This window comes from Micropterus salmoides, unplaced genomic scaffold (assembly GCF_014851395.1).
Source record: "Micropterus salmoides isolate LMB-PRFRI ecotype aquatic unplaced genomic scaffold, ASM1485139v1 Ms_hic_scaffold_6, whole genome shotgun sequence".
In the NCBI taxonomy this organism is placed as follows: domain Eukaryota; kingdom Metazoa; phylum Chordata; class Actinopteri; order Centrarchiformes; family Centrarchidae; genus Micropterus; species Micropterus salmoides.
Window position 1 is genome coordinate 35309288 of NW_024044348.1, and position 25671 is coordinate 35334958.

The window sequence follows — 25671 nt, forward strand, 5'->3', positions numbered from 1 at the left end:
TTTACAAGAAAGGGCTGCTGTGGGTGTCCTCCCATGTGTTTGAAAATGTCTCGGCTAAGGCTGAATACATATATGGAGGAGTCTGGGATGACGTTACATTTATGCTAAGGGGAAGGTATGGGTTAGGTTCAAAGTTCAGATTTGGAAACAGGCTCAGATTTGTGTAAACTCATCAAGGCCTTGCATGTAGCACAGTGTGCTGTAGTTATCAGTGCTGGTCCTTACAAGTGCAGTAACACCATTTCCCAGCATACAATGTATCATTGTTAATACCTTGGGCAGTGTCTCGCTCTAAGACGCCGAGCGCTTCCTCTCACGGCGTGGCTTATTTGCACAGTGACACAGAAAACACATATTAACAGCACCTGATATTTATCCCAAAGTAACACCTGTGGCGGGTTTAAGAAAATTTGCTTTGGGATATTATCCTTTATTGGCTGCTCATGGGAAACCATAATTGCACGATGTTAGATCAACTACTAAGTGACTGAGTGTTGCGTTTTGTTTCCTGTGATGCCCACACTCCTGCCGCCTGACTGCCGTGTCACATGGCAGGCCACAAAAGCAACTGTGTTCAGATATTATTTTGCCCATATTTGGAGCTTTTGACAGGAGACACACTCACAGGCCAGCATTAAACTATTGGACATTGTTTGAGGCTGACCAGCATGCACAGACATTTTCTGCTCTGTTGCACCTTACCCTGCCAATGGCGGGCCTAATAGTTCATCTATTGAGGAAGGGCTTCAATCTTCCAAACAGTCAGATGTGGTTTTTACATGGTGATGAATGATAACATAACTAACTTGTGTAGGCTTGAGGTTGTCTGCTGCCTCTGAGTCTCTGCACCTGATGTTGATGCTTTTTGTTTGCTTTTTCTTTCTCTCTATTCTCTGTCTCACTCTTCCACCAACCTGTCTTTCACTCTCACTGTCCCTGTCTACACAAATTTCACAGCAGATATTTTGGGTCACACACACACTTTCAGTCAGTGTGCGTGTTTGCGTGTGTGCGTGTGTTTCATGTTTTTATATCCTGGTGGGGACTTGAACCTGAATGCGCAGTAACTGATAGGAAAATTGAGGTCCCAATGCAATTCAACTGAAAAATCCTGCTCCAGACAAACACACGCAAACACACGTTGACAGCTGAACAGCCAGGTGCTGAAACAAGCCTTTTCTTTCATTCTGCCCCTCCTCCCTCTCCAGCCCCTCTGTCTCTAACAATACTCTTCTTTCTTCTCTCTCTGGAATCAGAGATACACAAATGCACTTTACATTGTTGTTTGAGCATGAACAATGACAGCAGATAATGCTGTGGGCATAGACTGCATATAAAGCCGTTTAAACATTAACCAAACACCTGCAGCTGCAGGTGCGTCACGGATGTGAAGCAGAATACAAATAAATTTCAAAGTCAAGTTAATTCAAGTTAACTTCTTATTCCTAGGACACATTTCATTAGAAAGGAAAAAACACATGCTTTACATAAAACAATAAAAAGCACCACACAACAGAAAGTAGATAAATCTTTGGATAAAATACAAATGCAATAAAATACAAATGCAATGCAGTGGACACAGTGGGCTTTTGCACATGCACAAACATACATGTGCAATGGTCCTCGCCTTCATTGTCTTCAATGTTTGGTTACTGTGGTGCCACTGGGAGCTTTCTAACAGCAGAGCCATAAAGTCGCTGTATTTTTTACTAGAAGACCTACCTACAGCCAAACCACTTTCAGTTCAGTTTTTCTGGTAAAGACTAAGGCTGTTGAATAGAAGACGGCTTTGCAGTAATTTAATCTACTTGCAGCAAACGGCATCACAAGTTCTCAGTTTATAGTAAGAATAAGTGTTTTTAACAATGTGCAGTTTTAGTGGCCCCAGTGATGCTCTTATGGTAATAGGACCTGTTTTTGTTGTTTTTTTCATAAAAGGAAGCAATTCTCTTAGATGAAGCTGCTGGCTAATTTCAGCTCTCTGTTAGCTGTTCAGTTTAAATATCTCACTGAGACTTCAGTTAGGCCTTGTGCCATTCATGATTAGCTTTACAGCTGCCCGTTTAAAAAGTGTTTTCATACATCACCCAAGAGATGTTTGCCAGTCAATGCTTGTTTTTCAGAAGCAGATCTCAAAACAGTTTTTTTCCCCTTCAAAGTTCAAAGCTTCCTCAACATGAAGCTGTGGTCTGTGGTAACGTCTGAAACTTGAGTGCCAACTGCCTGTGGCATTGAAGTAGTACAGATCTAACACTATGTTGCTTTTAGATATCAATGTCACAGAAAGAACAAAATACATGATGCACAGCGGCCACTGTTAAGGCTATCGGAGATAACCAAATAGCAATTTGTATAGGTAGACCCAGAGACAAGTTGAGAAGGCCCCCAAAGTATTCAGGCACTGATGGAGGAGCACTTCTTTGAAAACCTCTGCAATATCCTGAATTGAGCTCTACCTCAACCTAAGGGCTAAACGGAACAAGCCTCACCAGAGTGAATAATAACAATGAAGTTATACATTTTGGAGGGACTATACAACTTGATATCATGAGGGGCTATTGTTATTTCTTTATTAAACAAACACTGAAGGTTATGTTATGCGCCTGGGAGTGGCTCTGGAAAGGAAACTGACTGGCTGTACTGTCACGTATCCCGTGCAGACGCTCCTCTGTGCAAAATTGCCTTCTCTAGCTTCCCTGTTTTACACCTTGCTACTGGATAGTGCAACACAGGTAGGAGAATAAAACCGGGAAATGACTTTTCCTTCAAAATTAAAGCGCAAATTTAGTCAGTGGATAGTATAAATTAGGCCCGGGCATGTTAACACATTATTATTGCAGTAATTAATTAACGCAGACAATTATTTTATCTCACTTTAACGCAGTTGTTATTTGTTGTTGTTATTATTTGGATTATACATTGGATGCAGCGTGTGGGAGAAGTAGATAAACAAAAGCAAGACAAGCGATCAAATGCCACAGCGAACTGGATAGCTACACACTGCATGCTGATTAGTAATTAATTCAGTTTTGCTGTTTGAGGGATGTTTTGAGTGCAAAATCTCATAGTTGGTTTGCTGTTTGAGGGATGTTTTGAGTGCAAAATCTCATAGTTGGTACAGTGAAATGTTATAATATTTGTATCAGTTATAGTAGATGACACTAGAAAGCAGAAGATATGAAAAGGGTGACGTCACCTATTAAGAGATTGTTTTGGTCAAAGGTCAAAGATCAGTCAAAGTTTTAGTCTGTTTAATTTTTGCTGTTGGAGGGATTTTAGAAGAACTCACTAGGAAGTAGAAGCTGTGACAATGGCGCAGTAACTGCTGAGGAATTACATCGGTGAACAGTCAAAGTTCACATGAATTATGTTCACAAAATAACAAAGAAAAGGTACATTTTGCAATTGTAATAATTACTAATAATTATTAATATTAATAATATTATTACCGTGGTATGTAGTTGTGTTCAAATAATCACTCAGAACCTTTTTATATACAGTCTATGCTCAGAACATCACAAAAAAAATACGCCCATGTATCTTTCAGGACCTTACCATAATAACACTGCTTTAGGCGCAACAGAAATCAGACGGCGGCTGGCTTGCCCACGGTTTCGCATTTGGCGGCTTACGTTACCGTACCGTAGCCTTATGGTTTGATGTGGCTATGATTTAGGATGACATGGTAAAACAAAGCTTTGTAGAAACAAGGGTAGGCTCGCTATCAATAGTACACCGACTGAAGGGGAAAGATAGTTGTTCCACTTATGGTGATTTCTTACTTTCTTTGTATGTTCTATTTTAGGAGATCCTTTAATCTGACAGTGATGATAAATAAAATGCAAATTAATTATTTATGTCAAATTTGATCTAAAATCATCAATCAATAGATGTTACAAGCTATAACCTAGAGTAGCTCAAATTTTAGTAAATGTAATCAATTTACTTGATCAGTCTGGGTCTTTTGTGTTGAGTTTTTCATGTTTGTCTGTGGTTACTTTCTGCCTTTGGGTGGCTACGATCACAGTAAAGTAGATCAGTGCTGAATTAGTGCTGAATTAGTGTGGTCTGTTCTTCTTCTGTACTGACTGGGTGACAACAGTTCAAATTTAGTGGCTGTAAAATCCACAGGGCGGAGCTTATTATCATTTTAAACGCCGTTTTGTTGGTGACGTTTTTTGGCACTAATGGCTTGCCATATAGCCTCGCATTGACATTCTCTGTGTGAAACAGCTTCAGTCGATGCTTCAGCCCCGCGTCTTGTTCTTCGGACTCTCCATTTTAAAAATACCTCCAGCCGTCTCAAGCGTCACAACTTACCTGAAAAGCGACAAGTGAACTCTGGTGAAGTTTTTTGTCTCTCTCCTTCTGGTCAGCCGGTTTATGTAACAGTAATTGGCTGAAGTTCAGCTCTGTCCCAGGTTGTGACTGTGGTGTATAACTTTTATTTCTCACTCTGCCCATTTGTGTGGAACAAAAACCTCGATTGCAGACAGAAAAACTACTCAAGGTAAGCCAAAGGACAAATACTCACGTCATGTTGCTGCAGACACCATAACGTGATAATGCTATACAATTCATGTTAGCGTCTGATTTTAATGAGCACCTCCATTTGTGACCCTTTATTGTCTATTATGGTATCGCAATTAAATTCTATTTTGTTCAGATATTTTTCTTATGGAAAAATATTTTTTTCTTTTGTAAAAACTATTTTGGACTAATAATTAATCAATTACATTTAAATTGAATAATAGTTTGCAATGTTGGTGTTATATTGCAGCACCACCATAGTCATTTACAAATTAATTTATTTCACATGTATTTCGACAATATTTTTACATTTCTGTGTGTGTGTGTGTTTATGTTTGTGTTATGTGTTATGTTTGGGGCTGGGGCCATGAAGGCATCCTGATTATTTACAGTAGCAGAGTTGTGCCTTGTGTATTATTTTCGTTTCCCTCATAAGCTTACCTGTGTTAGAGATAATGTTTTGTGTCATGTTGGTGTTGTATGCTACAGGATACATGAAAGGCAGGGAGTAGTGACTTTATGGCTCTGCTCTGCTCTTTTTACAGTTGTAGTATGTGGTTTCCTGACTGTGCCTCTGTGCACAATCAGAAGATTTCACTCAGAGCGGAAAAAAAAAACGGTGTGAAGAAGCCAAAAAGAACTGGGCAATGCCCCAGTGTTGGAAAGCACCACAGGGGTATCAGAGAAGCACTTGCAGAAAACCCTTCTCCTTTGTGCTGACATCATTTTTCATAATGAGGAAAAGAAAACCCCTGATGGCAAACTGAACCTCGTGACCCACATGATTCAGACGTAATAATATGTGGGCTATTGTCTGTGCATGTGTCTGTGTGTGTGCTGTTTTATTGATTTATTCATAGCCCCGAAGGAAATATCTGCAGCATTCCACCTGCTCCTGCAATTTCCTCACAGGGGACGTCAAGATACGGATAAAGGAACATACACACACCCGTGCAGATGCGCACACTGCATCACTATGGGGCTATCACAAAGAATTCCAGAAAAATAAAATGAAAAATAAAATGAAAAATAAGTGTAGCCTAGGGAGCATTCCACATCAGCCATATTACATCTAGTCTTCCACTTCAGCTTGGAACATTTCTGTGCTGAAAACTTTGATGCGAATTGCTGTTTGTTGGATCTGCAGAGAAGGAAGAAGCTATTAGGGACAATTTCAATTTGGTCATGGTTCACAATGAGTATTACTTTCGGAAGCGTCCGCAGTGGCTGCTCAGTGTATGACTGTAAACTGTTTTGTTTTTTTTCCCCACACACAAGTCCTGAACTGCTCATGCTACATGCTATAAGTCAGCGTGTCTCACAGCTGCCATGGCGTGCCAGTGGCTTCTTGTGCTGAGGCTCAGGAAAACAAACCCAAATCTTATCTTGTGGCCATTTTGGCAGCAGCGCACAACTGCACAGTCCTCTCCTAGCAGCTGCACCTTAAGCGAAAACACAAACCAAAAAAAAGAGAAGACAAATGGGGTCAGAGTGTTGCTTCAGAAGAAAGGTGCAAAGAGACCAGTTTTCGCAAGGTGGATGTGTTGTGCTTTGCTGTGCCATCCTTACTCTTGATGGAAAACTCTCAAGAGCTGAATAAATCCAAATACAGACATTTTGAACTGTCCACCAATCGAAATTGACTCATTTTACAATTGTAAAATATAATTTTGTGGTCTCTGTGCCTTGCCTGTCATTGTGGCTGAGTGTTGTGCAAAGAGTGAGAGCTGTTTGTGTGTGTACTGGTGTATGTGTGTGAACGTCTTTTAACCATTGGCTTAAACAGCCTCCAAACCAGCCGGTGATCTTTGACCCTTATTCACGCTGGCTGTCACTTTGGCTCTAAGGCCTGACAACAAAGGGCAGCTTTTGTTCCCTGAATTACTCTTCCATGCACATTCTTTGCTCCTTCACTCTGCTGCTTGTAGAGGAGTGGCACAAACGCGAGCTGAAACTCTTGTGGGGCAAAATCCAAACTGCAAATTCAGTCTACTGTAAATGTGTGATATAAAATATACTTTGTGTTGGGCTTTGTTGTTAGCGGCATATCCTCCGGGTCTGAAAGGTGAAGCCAATGCGGAAGTTCCTTAAACCTGAATTCTTTCTAATGGCCAGCAGGGAGTCTCACCTTCAGAAGCCTCCTCAGTAGCTGCACAGGATATGACACACAAGTCCTGAACTGCTCACGGTTGTAAATCAGCAAATCTTATCTTGTAGCCATGTCGGCAGCAGTGCACAACATTAGTCCAGTGCAATCTTCTCACAGCGGCAGCACCTTTAGCAACAATACAAATGACAAAAAAAGTGAGGTTAGGGTGTTACCTCGGAAGAAAAACCTCAAAGAAACCTATTTCCTCAATGTGACTGTGTTGAGTTTTACTGTGCTTAACACCATGAATTATATGCATTGCATGCATGTAAGTAGTGGACGTAGCCTCTGGGTCTGAAAAGTGAAGTCATGACCTATACCTGCATTCTTTATAATGGCCAAGCTGGTAAAAAAACGCCAGGAGCGTGACGAGGCGCTGAGCGTCTTTTTCCGGTCGCAGAGAGTTGAAAAATGTCCAACTTTGGGGAAAAACGCTGCGCTCATCACTGTCACTTTTTACCCTGCCGTGCAATCACAGTACATCCGATCTTGAATGAAACGATGTGCCTATTCGCTGAGGTGTTTCCTCGGCCGCAAAATCTCATGAACCCGCGTACGGGTTTCAGCCTTCTCTTCATGCAGAGCAAGAGCCAGAACAAGTAGGCCTACATGCTTTGTGGTGACATTTTTACATTTGCTAAAATTAAGTAGGCTACCCTACTTGCAACACGTCGCCTCCATGGAAATTATGTATCATAGCAACCACAGCGTCTCGGGAAAAAAAACACTGCACCCTAGCGCTCCCTGCTGGGCGTTCACAGAACAGCAGGTGGCGTTTTCGCTTTGGTGGACACGGGCCCTATGAGAAAATAAACCTACTTCTTATTTAATTACCAAGTAAACACTTTCCTAATGACTTTATGGTTTCAGTCACTAGATTCAGTTCTTTTTCAATACAGCATGATGCTCATTTAGTAAATGATGGTCCCACGTAGAGTAAAATAGACCATAAAGCAGGGGATGCTTTACGGGACAGTCTGTGCTCTCATGTTTCAGCCTACTCTTCATGCAGAGCAAAGGCCCAGAGCAAGTAGGCTGTGGCTCAGGAGGTAGAGCGGGTTGGCCGTAAATCGGAAGGTCAGCGGTTCAATCCCTGGCTCTCCCCTGATTGCGTGTCAAAGTGTTTTTGAGTGGTCGAAAAGACTAGAAAGGCGCTATACAAATACGGAGCATTTACATTAACATTTAAGTTCATACTCATTTGATACACCGTTGGAAAGCAAAAATCTTTGTTACTCGACCAATGCAAACCATTTCAAGATACAATCGCCACAGCGGGTACAATAAGAGCCCTTTTTATACCACCCACTTACAATCAAAATTGTTGCGACTTACCTGTAAAACTTTAGTTCAAAACAAATTAGCAATAAATTCACAGGGACTTTCCAGCATTCAATTAACTTGCATTTGCATTTTAGGCAAATTTTACAGGAATGGTAAGATGTTTTTAAGATACCTTAATTCTGGACAAAAGTGGACTGATCAACTGACAGTGGCTAAAGATGAAGATAAAAATTCTACACCTCCATATCAAATCTTCAAACGGCTCAGACACTGGGAGTTGCGTGCTCTCTCTCTCTCTCTCTCTCTCTCTCTCTCTCTCTCTCTCTGTGTCTGTCACCCTCATCTGCTGTTTCTCACACGATGTTTTGGCTGCCAGAAAGACTTGTGAAGGTGATTAATATAGGCAAGCCTGCCTGAGTGCGACGGTGTGAGTCAGACCCCTATATGATGCAGATATAGGAAGACACAGGGGAACTTTTACTGGAAAATACAAAGCGTCAGACTGGAAGGTCACCGGGTTACACTGGCGTGTCCCATTCACACATGCGTGGGCGGCAATCACTCACACATGAACACATATCAGGGCTCTATGTCATCCTGTATGTATGTAGGAGTGACGAGTGCAGCGGAGCAACAAGTTTCAGGATGAGTCTGGGCTTGGTACTGAAAAATGAGAAATGCTAATTCTACACTATGTGAGCAGTGTTCCAGTCTGCATCCTTCACACACACACACACATCCATCCATTTGTGCCAGTCTTTGGTCAGCGCCTCTCGTTCTCACGCACACACAAGAACGGGGAAATGAAAGAAAAGGGGAAATTCTTGCGCTGACTTGATGCCTGGGCGCCATGCAGGGACAATAGGGGGGGGGGAGTTTACTTTTGTCATGCCAACAAGTTGAAACGCTGTGAATAAGAGGAAGAATATAGTGGTTTGAGCAGAGAAAGAGTAAGTAGTTGTTCTGTTATGAAGCCCCATACAAAGGAAATGTTACATTTATACAGTTTTAGCAAATATACCCGGTGTAGAATATTTCTACAGCGTGCTAACACTTTGAAAGTGGGACATTACAGAGGGCACACATTTACACAGAAGAGTTTTGTGTTGCTGGAGGGGGGCATTTCTAGAGAACTGAGCTTTGCACTGTGTGTTCACACGTGTGCATAACTGTCTGTGTGGGGGGTGACACTGGTTTACTGTTTTCCTCAGTGCAACTAGATGTCTTCTTCATCAATAGTACATAGTCAGAGAGGCATTAATTGTGGGAACTGGTGAAGGCTGACGTGAGTCACACATTAGTGCTTCATTAGTGATTCACCACCAGTGTGATGCTGAATGCTGTACAGTCTTGTTGTTGAGTAATGGGTCATTGTTTCAGTTTGGTCTAAATTTCGCCAATTACTATGCAGCTTTGAGCCCAATGCAAAAATTGCTACAATGTAATTTTGTATTATTACTAGTGGCTTTTATTACAATATAGATTCTGCTGAAGTATTATGAATTTGTAACAGTTCAGGACAGAATGGCGTCAGAGCCTTTTTTAGGGTGGACAATCTGGGAAAAGTTGTCTTAACTTTCAGCAGTCCAACATTGGTCAAATTGGAGTTACATTTTGATTCTGATCATATTATGTTAATTATGTATCCTAATCCTGAAATAACTTCCATTCCATTTGTGTTTTCCAAAGTCAGCAAACAGCCTTATGTTTAGGCATAATTGTCTTTACATCTATGGGTTTAAATTAAAAATTAGCCAAAAATAGACATTCTTATCCAGCTGTTATCTACAAACAGTTTCTCAATATGAAACAAAAAACACTCATTCCCAAGCCCACTTATAGATTTATCTGGAGCCGCCAGTCACGTCTCACAGTGAGTTGATGGAGATTGCTCAGTTGGTATGGAAGGTTCATTCTTAGGCCATCGACATGACAACTAAACTCAAGACAGTGAGATGTGATTGAAAAAGCCAGTAAAGTTTTTTTTAAGTACTAAGTTCGAATTTCCGGAACATTTTAGAAAATCAGTTCAATATGATATTTCAACACACCACATATACTGTGACTTCAGAATAAACCCTCTCCTTGATGGGTAGGTTCGTGCCGGGCAAAGGAAGCTTCTGCATGTCTTAACATAGTAGACCGCCACCACATTTGTGTCTTCATTGCCACCACAGGGCTGCTCGATGGTGTACTCTTTCAGGTACTGTAGAGCCACTTTGGCAAGAACCCAGTCTGGGCTTGTAGCCTCTGTCCCACATTTACTATGGCGGTTTACCAGGTTTTAGAAGTCACAGGTTACATCCATTGTAGCTTGCTGAACCACTATACTGGTCTGTGTGTGTGTGTGTGTGTGTGTATAGTATATTAGTTCCTTATCATAAAACCAGTGTGAATTCAAACCTTAGCACCTTTCCAAAAATTGTCAAAAAGGGAAGTGCCAAAACCAGAAAGCATAGTCATGTCATGAAAAAAATAGTAGTTGCAGTTTCACTCAACCTTTGTGAATGTTTACTGAAGTGAAAGTAGTTGCTATCATATTTATTATAGTATATTGTCCTTTTTTATTAGATTCATATTGTATATTCATAGAGTAGTATATTATATAATGTAATCGTATATTAACAGGTAGATAAAGTTACTTTCCCAACAATATATACAGTCATTTCTGAGTTTGTCCATCTTGATTACAGCTTCATACTCTATGGTACTGGTTGATTTTGCCCTGAATAAGTAATGAATATGTCTTAAAAATATAAAACTATAAATTTATGCAGTGTTTCAGCTGGGGATGTTCAGTGCAACAGAAGTACTTTAGTCAAACCGATATAAAAAACGTAATGTGTGAAATCCTAGTAGGTAATTACTGTATGTAGCATCAGAGAGCCCAGGTTAACATAGAGATGACACTTGACTACAAACTGGCCTTATCATTACCAGAGCGCCCTCTATCTCTTTTTCTCTTCAGTGTAGCAGAGAATTGCCTCGCAGAGAATGGGAAGGGAAGGGAATTAAGAGGAAGAAAGCAGCTCTGTTTAAATTAGCTTATTATTAATCAAATGGTTGAATAATAATTGTGTTTCCAGGTCTCTGGAGTGTACATTTGAAACGGGTAAAAGTAAACGCCATAAACAGCGGATAATCAGGAAGTTGGATTTGTCATACTAGAAACAGACTTGTCAGACTGTAGACCCTCAGGCAGAGGGTGCGGCTGCCCGGGGCCCACGGTTCTCTCCAGTTACAAAGGGTCTCACCTTGAGCCCGGTCTGCCTGACTGAACATGTATTTGTGTTGTTTAGTTTAATACATGTGGCTTGTTTGTATTGTTGTTGATTCCACCAATTTAATAGGGCCCCCGCCATTTCTTAGGGAGTTTTAAAAGCTTGCAGCCTGTCTGCTGAATTCTGTTTCCCTCCTGTGTTTGTTAACAATAAAAGTGTGGGGGGGGGGAAAGTGCCACTGTATAAGGGCCCGTTAGAGATCCTCGCCTTCTCTGAAATGAGCCATCAGCTCTGCGCCTGTTATCAGATGATGGGTGACAGGAGGCTAGATAACACTGGATTTAATGTGGAAGCGTGGCCTAAATGAGCCTAACAAATGAAAATCAGTCTAATCCTGAACTGGGATTAAATGTTTAATTAGGCAGCTGTAGCCTTTGTCAAATTGTGAGTCTGGCTGGTAATGCTAACACTAGTTAAACCTGGTGTTTAGCTATAAGCCTGAAAGCTAGCCTCAGTGGGACCAGGGCTTGGTCTGTTCTACACACTTTGAATATCTACGTACCTTCTGCTACCTCACACAGTGTTGCAATGTCTTCAGAGCAGAAACATTCACTGTAGCTTGTTGCTCTGTGTTGCTTAAACATCCTTCCCTGTGTGTGTGTGTGTGTGTGTGTGTGTGTGTGTTTATCAGCCTCTCTCTGTGCGTCGCTGTGCGGTTGTCCAAGGTACTGGTCAAGTGTCAGGTGTGTGTTGCAGCAGTACGTAGTTATAAATAGCCAGCTGACCGACCAAGGCTATGCAGGTTTACACGTATGTCTCTTGTTCTTTTTGTCTTTTTTTCTTTTGTCTTGCTGCCTTTCTGCTTTGTCTGTGGTTCAGCCGGTTCCTGTCTGTCTTGTGATGTTTTAGGACAACCGCGGCGGCCCTGTTTCCCCTACAAAATCAGCGTCTACATCTCTACACAAGTTCTCGCTGTCACACATACTTTACAGTAACTCTACACAGTCAGTGTTTATTTGTTGCATTTTAGATTGCACCGTGTAACCGTGGGTGAATGTGCCAGTTCTGTGACAAAGCTTGGAAGTGGTTTATCACATGGGCAACAAGTAAACCTTGAAAGCCCACGTGAAGAACAGACTGTCTGAAATGAGTTGGTATTTTTGGTGGAAATTGAAAATGAGAAAACTGCGTGTGTGGTTAATTGACACATTTCTGTCTGGTATGACATGATTGAAGTTTATTATGATGCAACACTTTTTCATTGTCTTCTTTTCTAATCTGAATATTGGAATGTCTGCTGTGTATTCATATCGAAACAGCAAATATCAGCTATGTTACTTTATTCTTTGGAGCAAGAAAAAATCAAGTTGCTGTTGGTGATGGACTGACTGGGGGAAGACTCTTTCCATTGTTAACAGCACAGAAAGTTATCTGTGTATTTTGAACCTGAACTCATTTGTATTCATTGATAATAATATAAAAACAAAGCAGGCGCCTGGATAAGAACAGTATCGTTAAAAAAACGTATTATGTCAAACCTGTGCTACCTCTAGATAGGGACATTTTGTTTTATATAGGATGTGTGTTTAAGAATGTAAGCGATATGCTTGTGTTTCATTGAAATTTTGCCTTTGACAGTTATAAACTGGCAGCAAACACACACAAAGCTTTTTCATTTACTTCATTTTATCAGCAGGGGTGGGATTTTTTTATTTGCCGACTGACGTGTTTCCGCGCCTATGCAGAAATAAATTATAGGTATGTTCCTCTTTTACAACTGTATTTTACTTTCTTTGGCAGTTGTTACCAATGGAGCCTCGACTGACAGATAATCTGAATGTTGTGTTCATCTTGATCACCCTCCTCTGCACAGGTAAGATAACCACATTTTTTGCCTCTTATTCATTTGCACAATTGCGTCGCTACGCACTGCAGCTCCCCCGTGCTTGCTTCTGTATGCGGTACATGTTGTCATGTGTCGGGATATTCAAGGAGAGACATTCAAAAGCAATAATTGATAGAAACTTCAAACATACACCAGATGTTTCCTCTGTGGGGTAGATGATCTGATGCGTACATTTGCATGTTTGTGAAGAAAACACAGTGACTTTAAACCGCTGCAACATCTCAAGTTAAAGTTGTAAATAAGTACAATTAATGACCCAGTTGTCCTAGTGTGTTATGTTTAATATATCATGAGAAGTGTGGCATTGTGGGAGTTGGGAACAAGGAAAATAAAGACATAAAGAAAATTCGGTTTGCCACCAGTGCAGTTTGAAGGGTCAGTATCTTAAAGCAGGTTAAATGGGCTCCAGTATGGATCAGTAAGACCTTTAGGTTGTCAAATGATAAATCATTTATAATCATATCTGTGGTTTTATATCTGAAAAAAGAATACTATGAATCCACCCACTCTGTAATCTCAGTGTTACACACGCTCACAGATTTTAGTTTCAAGAGGAATTTTGCACTTGTAATTTAAATGTGTGCGCATGTGTGACTTCAGTGTCACACATGTCTGTTGGTGCGGCATGCGTGGAGCGCGAATGTGAATTATTGAAGGCTCATCACATAAACCTCAGCAACCTGGTTTACAATTAATCTACGGGCGTGTTGGAGACCGACGTATCGTAAACAGTTCACACAGTCTCATGAAAAAAAAAGTGTGTTCCTACCTATCCTCTCAGTCCAAAACGCTTCAGGGGCAGCAGCTGTGTGCTTCATCTTCACCAGTCTGCATTTTTTACACACAGTACATGTACTTGTGGCTGTCTTTATCAACAGGATGTGATGACATTGTCCGGGTTAAATGTTATATTAACCACTTTGTGCACCAACTTGAGATGTAGAAAGTCGCATCTGAAGTGAACTGTTTTTATCGGCACATGGTTATTATACGAGTCATTGAGATGCCAAATCAAATTGTGCACTTTTATCATTTGTTATTGTGACCAATGACCAGACACGTGAATTTAACTTTTAAAAACAACATCACCTTCTCTTGGCAGTATATTTGAGCTGCTGTGTTCATATTTGCAACTCTACATGTCCCGGACAACAGTCCGTTTCATCTGAGGAAAACTCTCAGGATTCCCAAACAGATCATGTTTGGCCATGATTGCCACAGCTTCCAACATACCCACCTATAATGTATTCTTTCTGATCCTGCCCTGCATCCAAGTGGGCTACATGAGGCAAGCCTGGCCGTTAAATGACCAAAAGTGCTGTAGCACACCCCTAACTGGGCAGGACACGTTTGACTGTGATTCATGCCACACCTGTTGATTTATAGAATGCAAGGCAAGTTTATTTGTATAGCACATTTCAACAGCAAGGTAATTCAAAGTGCTTTACACAAAACATAAAAGCAACAGGGAAATATAACAAAGTTTAAAAGCAACATAGGGAAATTGAAAAAATACACATTAAAAAATAATAAAAGTTACAGTGCAGTGTACAATCAGGGTTAAGAGTTAAATGGAAAATAAAAACAGGCTGAGGGGTTGAGCAAATAATTGAGTTACAGTTATTTTGAAAAGAGAATAAACAGAGAAGTACACTTAATCTACTCTCTCTAGCTAGTCTGTACTCGGGTCCATAGCAATCTTTGGGTCCACTGAAACTCCAAAAACCCTCGCACACTACAGAGAAACCAGGACATGTCTGTCTGCAGGCCACTTTGATCCAGTTATACTCTGGACCCACGTGCGCGTTTACAGGTGGACAGAGGTTCCTGCAAATCATTCGGGCGCGAGATTTAAGACCACTTCCTTCACTCCTACTACCTACCTACTCATTTCTCACCGTGTAAATATTTAATTAAAAGCAATGGTAAAAAGCTAAAAACAAAGAAAAAGAAAACAGGACAGTAAAAGTTACAGTGCAGTGGAAGTTTTCAATCTACTAGTTAAAGGCAGTGGTAAATAGAAAAATGTTAAATATTTAATTAAAAGCAACGGTAAAAAGAAAAGTCTTCAGTCTTAATTTCAAAGAACTGACAGTTTCTGCAGTAGTAGAACCTATTTTGTTTGCTTTGCACTCGGTGGTCAGAGTCAGCAGTTCTTTTTTGTCTTTGTGAAACCTCACTGTTATAGAATTTGTGCATTTTCACATTGCTACAGCTGACTTAGCAGCTAAAGGTTAATATTGTAACAGTCAATCAGAATACTAACAGCTTAGTACTTTTTACTGAGGGCTTATCGGGCGGGAAAATATGTGGTCTGCTGCGAGAAGACAGGGAGTTGGTACTGTTATCTTCTATCTGGATGCACAGGGTTAGAAGTAAGTATAAAAGATAGATTCAGATGGACAGATAAACGTCTCAGAACAGAAGATTTGCTATGTCAGTTTTTTTTTTATGGAAGGGCTCCTTTCTCTTCGTGTACGTGAATAAGAACCGTGCATTCACTGACATGTGAACCTAAAGTAGTAATTAGTAAAGTCCTTTCTCTACTACACACTATTTTCACAGGTTTCAACAGGCTTTGAATGTTTTTTCTGAACGTCATTTCACAAGTCCAAAATCTTATTTGCCATTGTTTGAGCCCAAAAGAATGTTGTTTCAAAAAAACTCTTGAAACAAGCAAGGTTATTATAGTTTGGGATTTTTCATTAGTTTTAATTTTATGTTGTTTTGGCTTTTTGTTTTCAATTTCAGGTTAGTTTTAATTAGTTTTTAACGTTGTTTTGCAAGTTTAGTTTAGTTTTTATTTTTTGAAAATGCTTAGTTTTAGTTTAGTTTTTATTAGTTTCAGTGTTAGTTTTAGTCTTTGTCGCTGCAGGATGCCCGGCTCAGTTCAGTTTAGTTTTTTCACAAAACATTAAAATATGACTACAATCATTAGAAATAATGCAGATTTGTGAAAAGGGACACCCTTTTTATCTGAAGCTTATGCATAGGGGCCCAAACACTAAGCAAATTTTTGAGGTATTAACACATTGTCTAAATAAATACTACAAATAAATGAGGCACATGCAATCTGAAGTATAATTTCTAACCTACAGACAGAAAGCCCTAAGAGCAAACTACCCTAATCCTACTACCCAGTGGTCCCAAGAAATTCATTTCATCAGTCTCTAGCACTATCATTCTTAGTTAAATAGGTTAAATACAATTGATAGTGTAGGCCCCCCATGGAGCCATAAACAACAGGTCCCTAGCACTCTGAAACCTATATTAATCAAAAAATCAGTATTAAAACAATGTGAAGCACAAAGAGACAGGTCTGTCTGTGGGTTTGTATGCGAAGAGCCAGTGTTTGTTTCAGTATGGCGCATACAACTCTTATTGAATAATATTTTTTAAATAATGTTGTTACATTTAACTGAACACCAAACATCAAGCCATCTTTTGTCAATGTGTGTGGACTTTTGTTTATTTCAGGTTCAAGTGAAAATGACCTGTACTTGAACTTTTGTGGCACCTGGCTCCATGGGGACGGCTCCCTGAGCCTGAACGTCGACCTGTCCACAGGCTGTAATGGGATCTCAGTCTCAGCCAATAGGAGCTCTCTGTCCATCAATGGACAGATCACAGCCCAGTGCAAGCGGTCTGAAGTTATTTCCCTGGAGAAGTTTGGGCTTGATTCAGAGGAGAAAAGTCACTTCTGTCTGTACTGGGAGCCGTTGCTGGACCAGTTGAAGCTGGAGGTAAATCAGAAGAAGGAGGAAGGAGATTAAGATGTTGTTGAGGATAACAAGCTAATATAACCGAGGTTTTTCACACCTTCATCCGGCTCAGTAACACAGTACATGTTGCCTTTTCAAAGCTCATCACTCTATAAAGTATGAGATCTGAAAGTGCGATAGTAATACGGTATGTCTTACTAAAGCGCATGTACATGAAATGTGCAAGACTCAAGTGACACCAAGTGAAAAGCATAATTGCGAGAACAGTGTGTAATGTGTACTTTACATACAGCACTGTGTGCTACTGTAGCTTAGTTGCATTCCCCATTGAAGACCTTAACGAATGTTGGTAATTTGTTTGTGTTTTGTTGTTCTTCTGTTTTTGTACAGATCAGAGGAAATAACCTTACTCTGTGCTGGCCTGCCAGCCTGCAGGGGTCCTGCTGCACTGATCTGTCTCATGGCGCAAATACCCCCGAAGCACCATACGGCATCACCAATGGAATGATCAAAAATGACGTAATCACCGACAAAGTACTGACAGCCTACACGTTCAATGGAAGTTCCACCGACTGCAGTAAGAGAAAAATTATGGTATTTGTTTAAGGAATATAATTAGCAAGATAAAGGTTTTACTGATTGGACATAAAATTTGCTTTATTGTTTTCTCCTCTAATAAGTTTTTCCACATTGATTGGTAAAATGTCCTTCTGTATGTAAGGATGGATGGATAAACTTTCAAATAAAAAGTGTCAAAACTTCATTCAACTCAAAATCCAAAGATTCAGTCAAGAAATGACTGTTCAAGTGTCACAGTTCAGAGTTTAACATGTCAAATTCAAAATTGCTCTCTTTTTTTGTTGTTTTGCAGAAGCATTATGTGATCAAGCAAACCAGGGACCCACCCAAGTCAACATGTAATTTCCTCTCTGTTTTTTCTCAAATGCACCATCCCATTTGCTGAAGTAGCATGACATGGTCTTTATTTTATCAACATCACTCCTCATATGTCTTAATTGCTAAGCCCACTGCTGTGCAGCTTTATGTAATCAAGAGCATAAACAGGAAGCTAAGCTTTATTCTAGGTTAGGGTGGAGGTTTATTTAAATTGTCATCTGACCAGATCATGGTGGTGTGTGTTAATATGTGTTTCCAGGAGTAAAGACACTGCGAGGTCCCATCCCTGCGCTCATAGCACTGAGGTGGACATGAAGGAGAATTTCAGAGGCTACAACGTCAAATCACCTGTAAGACAAACACACAGAAATAGAGTTGAAAGTTGACTTTCATTTACTGTAAGGTCTGTAAGAACATCTAACCACAAGGTCCATTTAGAAACACATGACATGATCTTGAATTGTAGATGATCAAATTTCCATTTCCAGCACATTAAGGACTTCATGTCCATGTTGTCTTAAAAGCTGATGTTCAAAGTTCATTTTGGACCTTTGGAAACAGACGTCAAGACCACAAGGTCCATTTAGTAGCTGTTCTGGAGCTTTCAATCGTCGTGTCAACGTCTAAACTGCCGTCCTTTGGTCAAAAATGAACTTCGAATTTCAGGATTGAGACTACAATGTCATACACCTACGCTGTAGTCTATACAGACCACATCAGCAAAGGCTGTGACCACACGAGTTCCGTCTTAGTTGCATTTTAGCTGCATATTCAAAAAAAATGAAGCACATTTCCTCTGAGACACAAACAGAAACTTAAGTTATATATGCCCTTATCCCTGTTTGGAGCCATGGACTAAAAGGGAAGATTTTTTCAGCATGCATGCAACAGCATGTTTTAGTGTTTTATAGGCAGTCATTCATAATACTGATTATTACTTGGTTAGTGACTTGATAACTTAATGCTATTCCTAAAACTAGTTTTGTATAGGAAAACAGAGATTGCTGTAGCTAGTACAAAGATTAAATAAGAGGTTAACGTTTCTTAGTCTGTGGCAGCGATGTGTACAAAGCCTCAGTTATGATCTAATCAGTTGATTCTGAAATGAAGTCACGAACATATTCCTTCATTCACTCAAAGTCTCTTTTCCCTGTAGCGGTGGACTGACTTGTCTCTGCTCTACAGTATATTACAGCTCAAATGAGTAGGCTGCTTCGCTCCTGTGACTGTGTGCGTCCATTTTTAATCAGGGGCTTCCTTTATAGCAGGTTTTTAACCCACTGAACGAGTAACTGTCTCAACATTTTTATTTAAGCTGAGGGTAGTGGTGATTTAGTTGAGAAACTAGGTGAGAGGTTAGCCACATGAAAGTGAATTATACCAACATTTTACTGACAAGTAGAGGATGGATTTTGAAAGCTGTCATTCTTCTTCCAAACTATCTTAAAATAGGGCCATTTGTGTAAGTGCCCAGCAATCCTCATGCACATCTACCAATTATAACTGTACAGCACGGTGTTGTGAGAGCAGCGGGGTGGTGCACGTCATGTCCTTGTTGACACTGTTCCCACATCCTGTATTTAATGAAATCATTAAGAACTGATACTGATATGATTAGCCTGTTTGTGGCGAGTGTATCTCCTGTTCATTTTTCATGTGTTGACTTGAAAGTGAATCGACCCAAACCCCCAATGTGCCGTCTCTCACTGTGCAATGTTCTCTGTATCTGTTCTGTTTCCCAGGCCCCTGAACGTGTATCTGCAGAGTCTACTATCAATGTCCATATCCCCCCCGCTCTAAAACAAGCTGCGAAAAAGACCAGCAAAGTCCTCTGCACGTTCTTCAAAAACAACTCCCTGTTCCAGGTACAACTCAATTTGGCCTTCAACATCTTGATCTGAGCTTAGACTTGAAACAGTACACCACTTCTGCTGACAGGGATGGTAAAAGACTGGTGTAGGCTATATTGTATGGGGGACAGGTAAAGATGTGTGTGTGTGTGTGTGTGTGTGTGTGTGTTCCAGGAGGGTCACAAGGAGTCCAGGGTTCTTGATGATGTGGTGGGAATCACTGTGGAGAACGAGGTCATCACTAATCTGTCTGCGCCAGTGAAGATTGACTTTCACCATGATGTCATACCTGTACGTTGGTTTGCTTTTTCTGCCCTTTTGTCTGTATAAGCGTGATCAGTGTCACTTTTTATTGTCTTTAATCTGTACTTTCAAACTTTATTCTTAAATCAGTTTTCAAAATATGGTAGGGAATCTCTTGAACACTAAAAATTTAGCATGTATTTGATGCTACATTACAGTGGTCCACGTCTCGCTCACTATTTAATGGTGGCCATTGAACTATATTGCCTTTATAAACAATAGAGTTGGATATTTTTGCAGAACTCAGATGTTTCTCTAAAACTGAAACACGCCCAGATCAAAGGTTCTTTTGTTAATGTAACATGCGTGCTATATGTGTCTCTTAACTCACAAACCTCTCAAATGTGGGTTTGCTGCGGATGCTGTTAAGAAAAAAAGAAGCTCCTTCTCAGTTCCATGACGTCTGCCTCAAGCTGTCTTCTTCATACACAGAGAACGTACACAAACCACTTGAAGGTTTCTTTCCTTACCTCACATCTTGTGAAAACAAATGGCGTTTATATGCTTAGGTTAGCGTGTTGCTTCCTCTCTGCAATGCCTGTAAATCTGTATCATTATTACTCTGTGGCAGCTCTTTAAATTACTAATGAATCAAATGGTGAAGTGGTTACTTAGTAACCTGAAACTTAATGGGAAATGATTACAGCTCACATCTATCTCTCCTCGTTGTTTCAGAAAACGCATCCAAGGAAATGTGTTTCATGGGACACCAGGAAAGGTTGGAACCCTTCAGAATCAAGCATAAACAATATTCATACAAAATGCATCTGTGTGTCCGTGTGGATTTAGTGTAACTCCCATAGATGACAACTAAGTATGTTTAAACCTCTTATTTTCTTTGTGCAGATCCACTGCAGGTCAGGTGGTTGGTGGACGGATGTAAGACAAAACCGAAGGGAGAAAAACACACCGAGTGCCTCTGTAACCATCTGACTTACTTCACTGTGCTAGTGGTGAGACACATATCAGTTTATAATGAGGAAACATTCAAAAAATCAACTCATATTTTGGTGTGTGAGGCCTGTGGTGCTCTGCTCATTGCTCTTGTGTCTCGACAGCAAGTGGAGCCTCGCCCAGTGCGCCACCTCCTGGCTTTGACTGCTATTACATTTGTGGGCTGTGCTGTGTCGTTTTTCAGCTGTTTGGCTCTCATTGTTTATCTCTGCAGGAAGAGGTAATATTACTTTGCATACGCGGTTTATCAAAAAATATAAGTCATTATTAACAATAAAGTAACCCATTCATCTCCATTCCAATCTCCCTCTAGCAGGCGATCGAAGGAGCAGTCCATACCTATCCACTTGGGCTTAGCTGTCTCTCTTGCCTTCCTCTATCTGCTCTTCTTTTTTACTGGAGTCCTGGCCAATATGGGAGGGGAGAGCGTGTGCCCCTGGGTGGGGGCGGGCCTCCACTATAGCCTGCTCAGCTCCTTCACCTGGATGGGCATAGAAGTTTTCCACACCTTCTGGTTAGTCTGCATGGTTTTCAGCCCCTCCCCAAAGCCCTATGTATGGAATCCGGTCGGCTTCGGTGAGTGTGTGAAGCAACATTTCCAAAAAAAAAAGAAAAGACTTCATGGTACATTTGAAGTAAAGATGAGATTAACATATGACCTTTGCAAATTCTTTTCCAGTTCTCCCTGCTGTTCCTGTTGTCATCCTGGCTGCAGTAGGTGACATTTATGGAGTGAGAGAGGTGGAGTCGAGTGATGACATGTCCAGTCCTTATCTGATGTAAGCAGGATTATTTGGACCAAGATATTTACTGTGGAGAAACATTGTGCAGTGATGCCTAGATAATGTACAAATAAAAGCAAGCACAGTAAATCACAAAGTCACACACCCCATGTTGTGACAGCAGAGGAGTGGTGTAATGTTTCAGGAAACTTGGCATCTTATTTGTCTCTCTTTGAGGTTACTTGCTTTTCCTTCTCTGAGTATATTCGTTTTTTTCCAGGTGCTGGATGAAAAATACCAAAAAGGCCTTGCTGGCCCACTACTTCACCAGTGTGACAGCCCTGGTCATCCTGGTATCCTCTGGCGTTGTGATGCTCATCCTGGTCTATAGGAAGATCCGCATCAGGGATGAATGGAGGCAGAATCGTGTGGCTTTTCTCAGCATCTGGGGCCTCAGCTGCCTGTTTGGGACAACTTGGAGTCTGGCCTTCCTGGACTTTGGGCCTCTCTCTGACGTTGTCCTCTTTCTCTTCTGCATCCTCAACTCTTTTCAAGGTCTGAGCTTGTGGTTTACTGTACACACACAGGTTTCAGTCAGTCCAGATTGCACTTGGAGTTTATATTGTGTTGTTATATTCATGAGGAGCTTGGGCTTCTGTCAACTTGTGTGGAAGGTTTGTTCTTTTTCTCATTAATAAGTGGCCATACCACAGGACTATTACAACGGGAGAGAGACTGGCATTTTCAGGCATTAAACGGTGTCACCAGACTTTATATGGCATTTGGTCCAAAAACACTGGTCCAAAGGGAAAAAAAGGCGTTAAACAAACCAAAACAAGCAACATGTATCATCGCCACCTACATGTAGCAAGTCTTTGGACAGGGCTATTTTCATTGTTGCCTCACAGATTGGTGGCTGTGTATTTTGAGCCAGTGGCCCATTGTATCAGTGTGGGAATGAGACAATGGCCATGGTTAATCAAGGCCTTCTGTTACTGGTGCCTATCAGAAGAAAAGCTGTTTCCTCTCACATGCAGCGTACTTGTTTTTGATTCAAGTCCAAAAAATGCAACTTATTAACCCTATTTTTGCTGCACAATGGTGGTTCAGTGGGATCATTTTCTGTACCAACTGGCTAACGTGCCATGACTAATGTTACTCTATAGGCCTACATCTACAGATTACATGGGCCTATGTTCAGTCGTTTCATTAGAATTTTACATCAGATAAGGATTTTACACATAATGTGTAAAGAAATAGTTAGACATGTTGGTAAATACACTTCGCTTCCTTGTTGACAGTTAGATGAAGGGATCGATCGCTCTCATGTATGTCTGCTAAATATGAAACTACAGCCAGGAGCTGGCTAGCTTAGCTCAGCTAGACTAGAAACAGGAAAACGGCTAGCCTGGTTCTGTCCTGTAGACACCTCCACCTGCCAGCACGTCTAAATCTCACTAATTACCACATTACGTTTTGGCTGTTTAATCTGTACAAAAACATGAGTGAACATGACAAGTTGTGGTTTTATTTGGGGTTCTGTGCCGGACTATTTCTTGGCCAGGTTGCAGCTTTAGCTGACAGATTTAGTGCACAGATATGGAGAGAAAGAGATGTATAGATCTTCTCATCTAGAAAGGTATTTGCCAACATGTTGAATACCTTATTTAGACAAATCTTCACATATTCACTATTTTGACATTATGTTACCTGCGCCTTATTTATTGCAGTAAAACTGCATTGTTGTGTAAAACAATGGCAAATTCCAAAACTAAATCTAAAGCAAAGCCAAACTTTCTGTGGCTCACGGCGTAGAGCGGGTTGCCCACTTCCTGGAAAAGCAGGGATTATTGGCAAACTGTTCCTTTATCAGCAGAGCAAAACTTAAATGTATCTGAAATGCTCTCAGTCTTTTGTTTTGGATACACATACCAGCATCCTGTGACAGCTAAGAAGGCCAGTGGAGTACTTTTTTTTTTTTTATTTAGCTCACATCTTTACAGTGAAGGTTCATTTGTTTCAAATCAAATCAAACAAGTGACAATATTCTACAGTTAAATAATATTCAGAGAGCTTTTAGGTGGAAGTTCAAGAAAGCAAAGCATTGAACCTTGGTTCTGGTCTGTTCCCCCAGGCTTCCTGTTGATGTTGCGGTTCTACATGCTGGACTGGATGCGGAAACATGCTGGTGGCTCCATTCTAGGCAGCACCAGCACTGGATCTACCAGACAACACATGCTACAGGCCCAGGAGAAGAGTTAAATGGGCCTTTGAAAAGAAAACGTACAGTAGAGGGGGGAAAAAAACAATGCTGCGGCAGGCAAGCATTCTATGTACAGTATTTTAAAGTAAATGTACCACCATTGACTGCCACTCTAAATTCACTGTTTGCTAAATTGAAATTATGTCTGTCACAGCTGTAGAGTCAAGTTCAAAGTGACTCCAAAAACCAATGAGCGATCATCATATCCTCACAGACCAAACGGACTTTCAGTCACTTACCTCTTGGTGCTGTTCAGACCCACTAATTCAGTATTACTGTCGAGGTAACGATAAAATGGGAGGTCAGCATTTCTACCCCTAGAAAGTCTATTAGCAGTCATTGATATTTTTTTTTTGAGCTACAAATGGCACTCATGAGCATAAAGCAAATGGCTGTCAATTAGCGAAATATTAACGCCTTGCTGGAAGTATTTTAATCAACTCCATCCACTTTGTAGCCAAAACAGATAACTTGATTATTTGATTTTTCTTCTTTGGGACAGTGGAGAAACAACAACGTCATCACTCAGGAACTCATAATACAGGCCTGGAGCCTATATTTGTACAAAACCTAGACTGGGTCTAGTTGTAGAAGGGAAAGAATTTATTTAAGATTTTAAATTGTAAGCTGGGGATAAGTTTTAATTCCAGATAGGGAAACATGGGGGAGTTAAATGATATCAGGTTGCTGTGCTGTGATTTCCTTTGTATTATTTGTAAAGAAAAATTATATATATATATGTATTATTATTGAAGCTCTCCTTGAACCTTAGATAAGCTTTTTAGTTTTACTTTTGTACTGCGTAAGCTTTTGTTTTGGATCTAATGTTTTACCTCTTTTAAAGTAGCACTTTTTTAAATTGACTTATAGAGCCTCAATGAGTCTTGTATTGCTCTATTGTGCATAATAACAAGATTTAATATGCATTATGTATGCATTGTAAGATAATAGCTGCATGTATTTTTTTTTATTAAACCAGACCGTATTCAGACATTCAGTCACAATAATTCACATAAAATGTAATAATGGTCAAGTAATTTTCAAAATGGACCAAAATGCAGTATTTAACTACTCTACATTTGGTTAAAACATTTCTTTCATCTCCAGTAAGTGAGTTTTTAGACTGTGATATTTGCACTTTTTTATTTTCTAAAGTGAAATTTTATGTAACTCAAATTATTGTGTATATTAGTTTTGTGGATGTATAAAAAGTGTTAATAAAAACATCTTTTGGTTACAAAGAAAGTAATGGCTGTGTGTGTGTGTCTAAATGTGAGTGTGCACCAGTGCAAAGTAAGCACTTTCGAGGCTTGCTGTTTTCCTGCTCAGCCGTCCCTCCTTATCTTTGCCTGCGTGTTTCCTCCCTGGAGGCTTTAGATTGTTGTTCTCTTCACAAACATGCTGCTTGTTTGCCATTGAAATTCTCAGTGTCTCTGTGTGCCTACCATTTTTATTCACCCCCAAGAGCATGATACTACGTGCCGCCTTGGAAGAAACTGGCTCAAAAGTCACTAGAAAAACTTAAAACAACCTCTTTATTATTTTTTTTCTCTCTCTCTTTATTTTTTATCTACACTGCCAGCCAATGCAGACATGCCAGGTCTGTGTGATAAAGATGACCTCACACCAGACCCTGGGGTCAGACAGAAGGAAGATCACAAGGCTTCTCCTCCACCAATATGACCTGAAAGACAACTGTGAAACTGTATATTGATAAAAAATAATTGCATGGTACTGTGCTTTTCTTTTCATTGGGTCTTTATCACTGGTGCTAATATCACTATGTGTTGTTTCAGCATCTGCAGGTGGCACTCTTTTCAAGGCCTGGCCAATCATCGTGGCTGTGTGTAGTGACTAACCTGGAATCCTG

At 40.4% G+C, this 25671-nt stretch overlaps 1 protein-coding gene across 3 annotated transcripts; it reads left to right on the forward strand.

Moving 5' to 3' along the window:
* The first annotated feature begins 4215 nt into the window (after window positions 1-4215).
* On the forward strand, window positions 4216-25050 carry adgrg1 (adhesion G protein-coupled receptor G1). 3 transcript variants are annotated; one of them, XM_038701716.1, is made up of 16 exons: window positions 4225-4344; window positions 4493-4510; window positions 12985-13057; window positions 16568-16833; window positions 17203-17389; window positions 17684-17729; window positions 17969-18059; window positions 19452-19574; window positions 19734-19850; window positions 20538-20580; window positions 20709-20815; window positions 20921-21036; window positions 21130-21392; window positions 21496-21595; window positions 21819-22093; window positions 23673-25050. In XM_038701716.1, exons 3-16 carry the CDS (start codon window positions 12994-12996, stop codon window positions 23798-23800), a joined length of 1926 nt encoding a protein of 641 aa, XP_038557644.1. In that variant the 5' UTR covers window positions 4225-4344; window positions 4493-4510; window positions 12985-12993; the 3' UTR covers window positions 23801-25050. The 3 variants fall into 3 exon arrangements, with proteins under 3 accessions (XP_038557645.1, XP_038557643.1, XP_038557644.1); XM_038701717.1 differs by having other exon boundaries at window positions 4216-4510; window positions 21133-21392; XM_038701715.1 differs by having other exon boundaries at window positions 4217-4510.
* Window positions 25051-25671: the final 621 nt, after the last annotated feature.

What these genes read in the sequence shown, in the direction of transcription:
- adgrg1 (XM_038701715.1), top strand. Translation starts at nt 12,994, where the DNA reads ATGGAGCCTCGACTGACAGATAATCTGAATGTTGTGTTCATCTTGATC. An exon ending in AAAACAACTCCCTGTTCCAG is followed by an intron (nt 19,575 to 19,733) that starts GTACAACTCAAT and finishes TGTGTGTTCCAG; the next exon opens with GAGGGTCACAAGGAGTCCAG. An exon ending in ATGTCCAGTCCTTATCTGAT is followed by an intron (nt 21,596 to 21,818) that starts GTAAGCAGGATT and finishes GTTTTTTTCCAG; the next exon opens with GTGCTGGATGAAAAATACCA.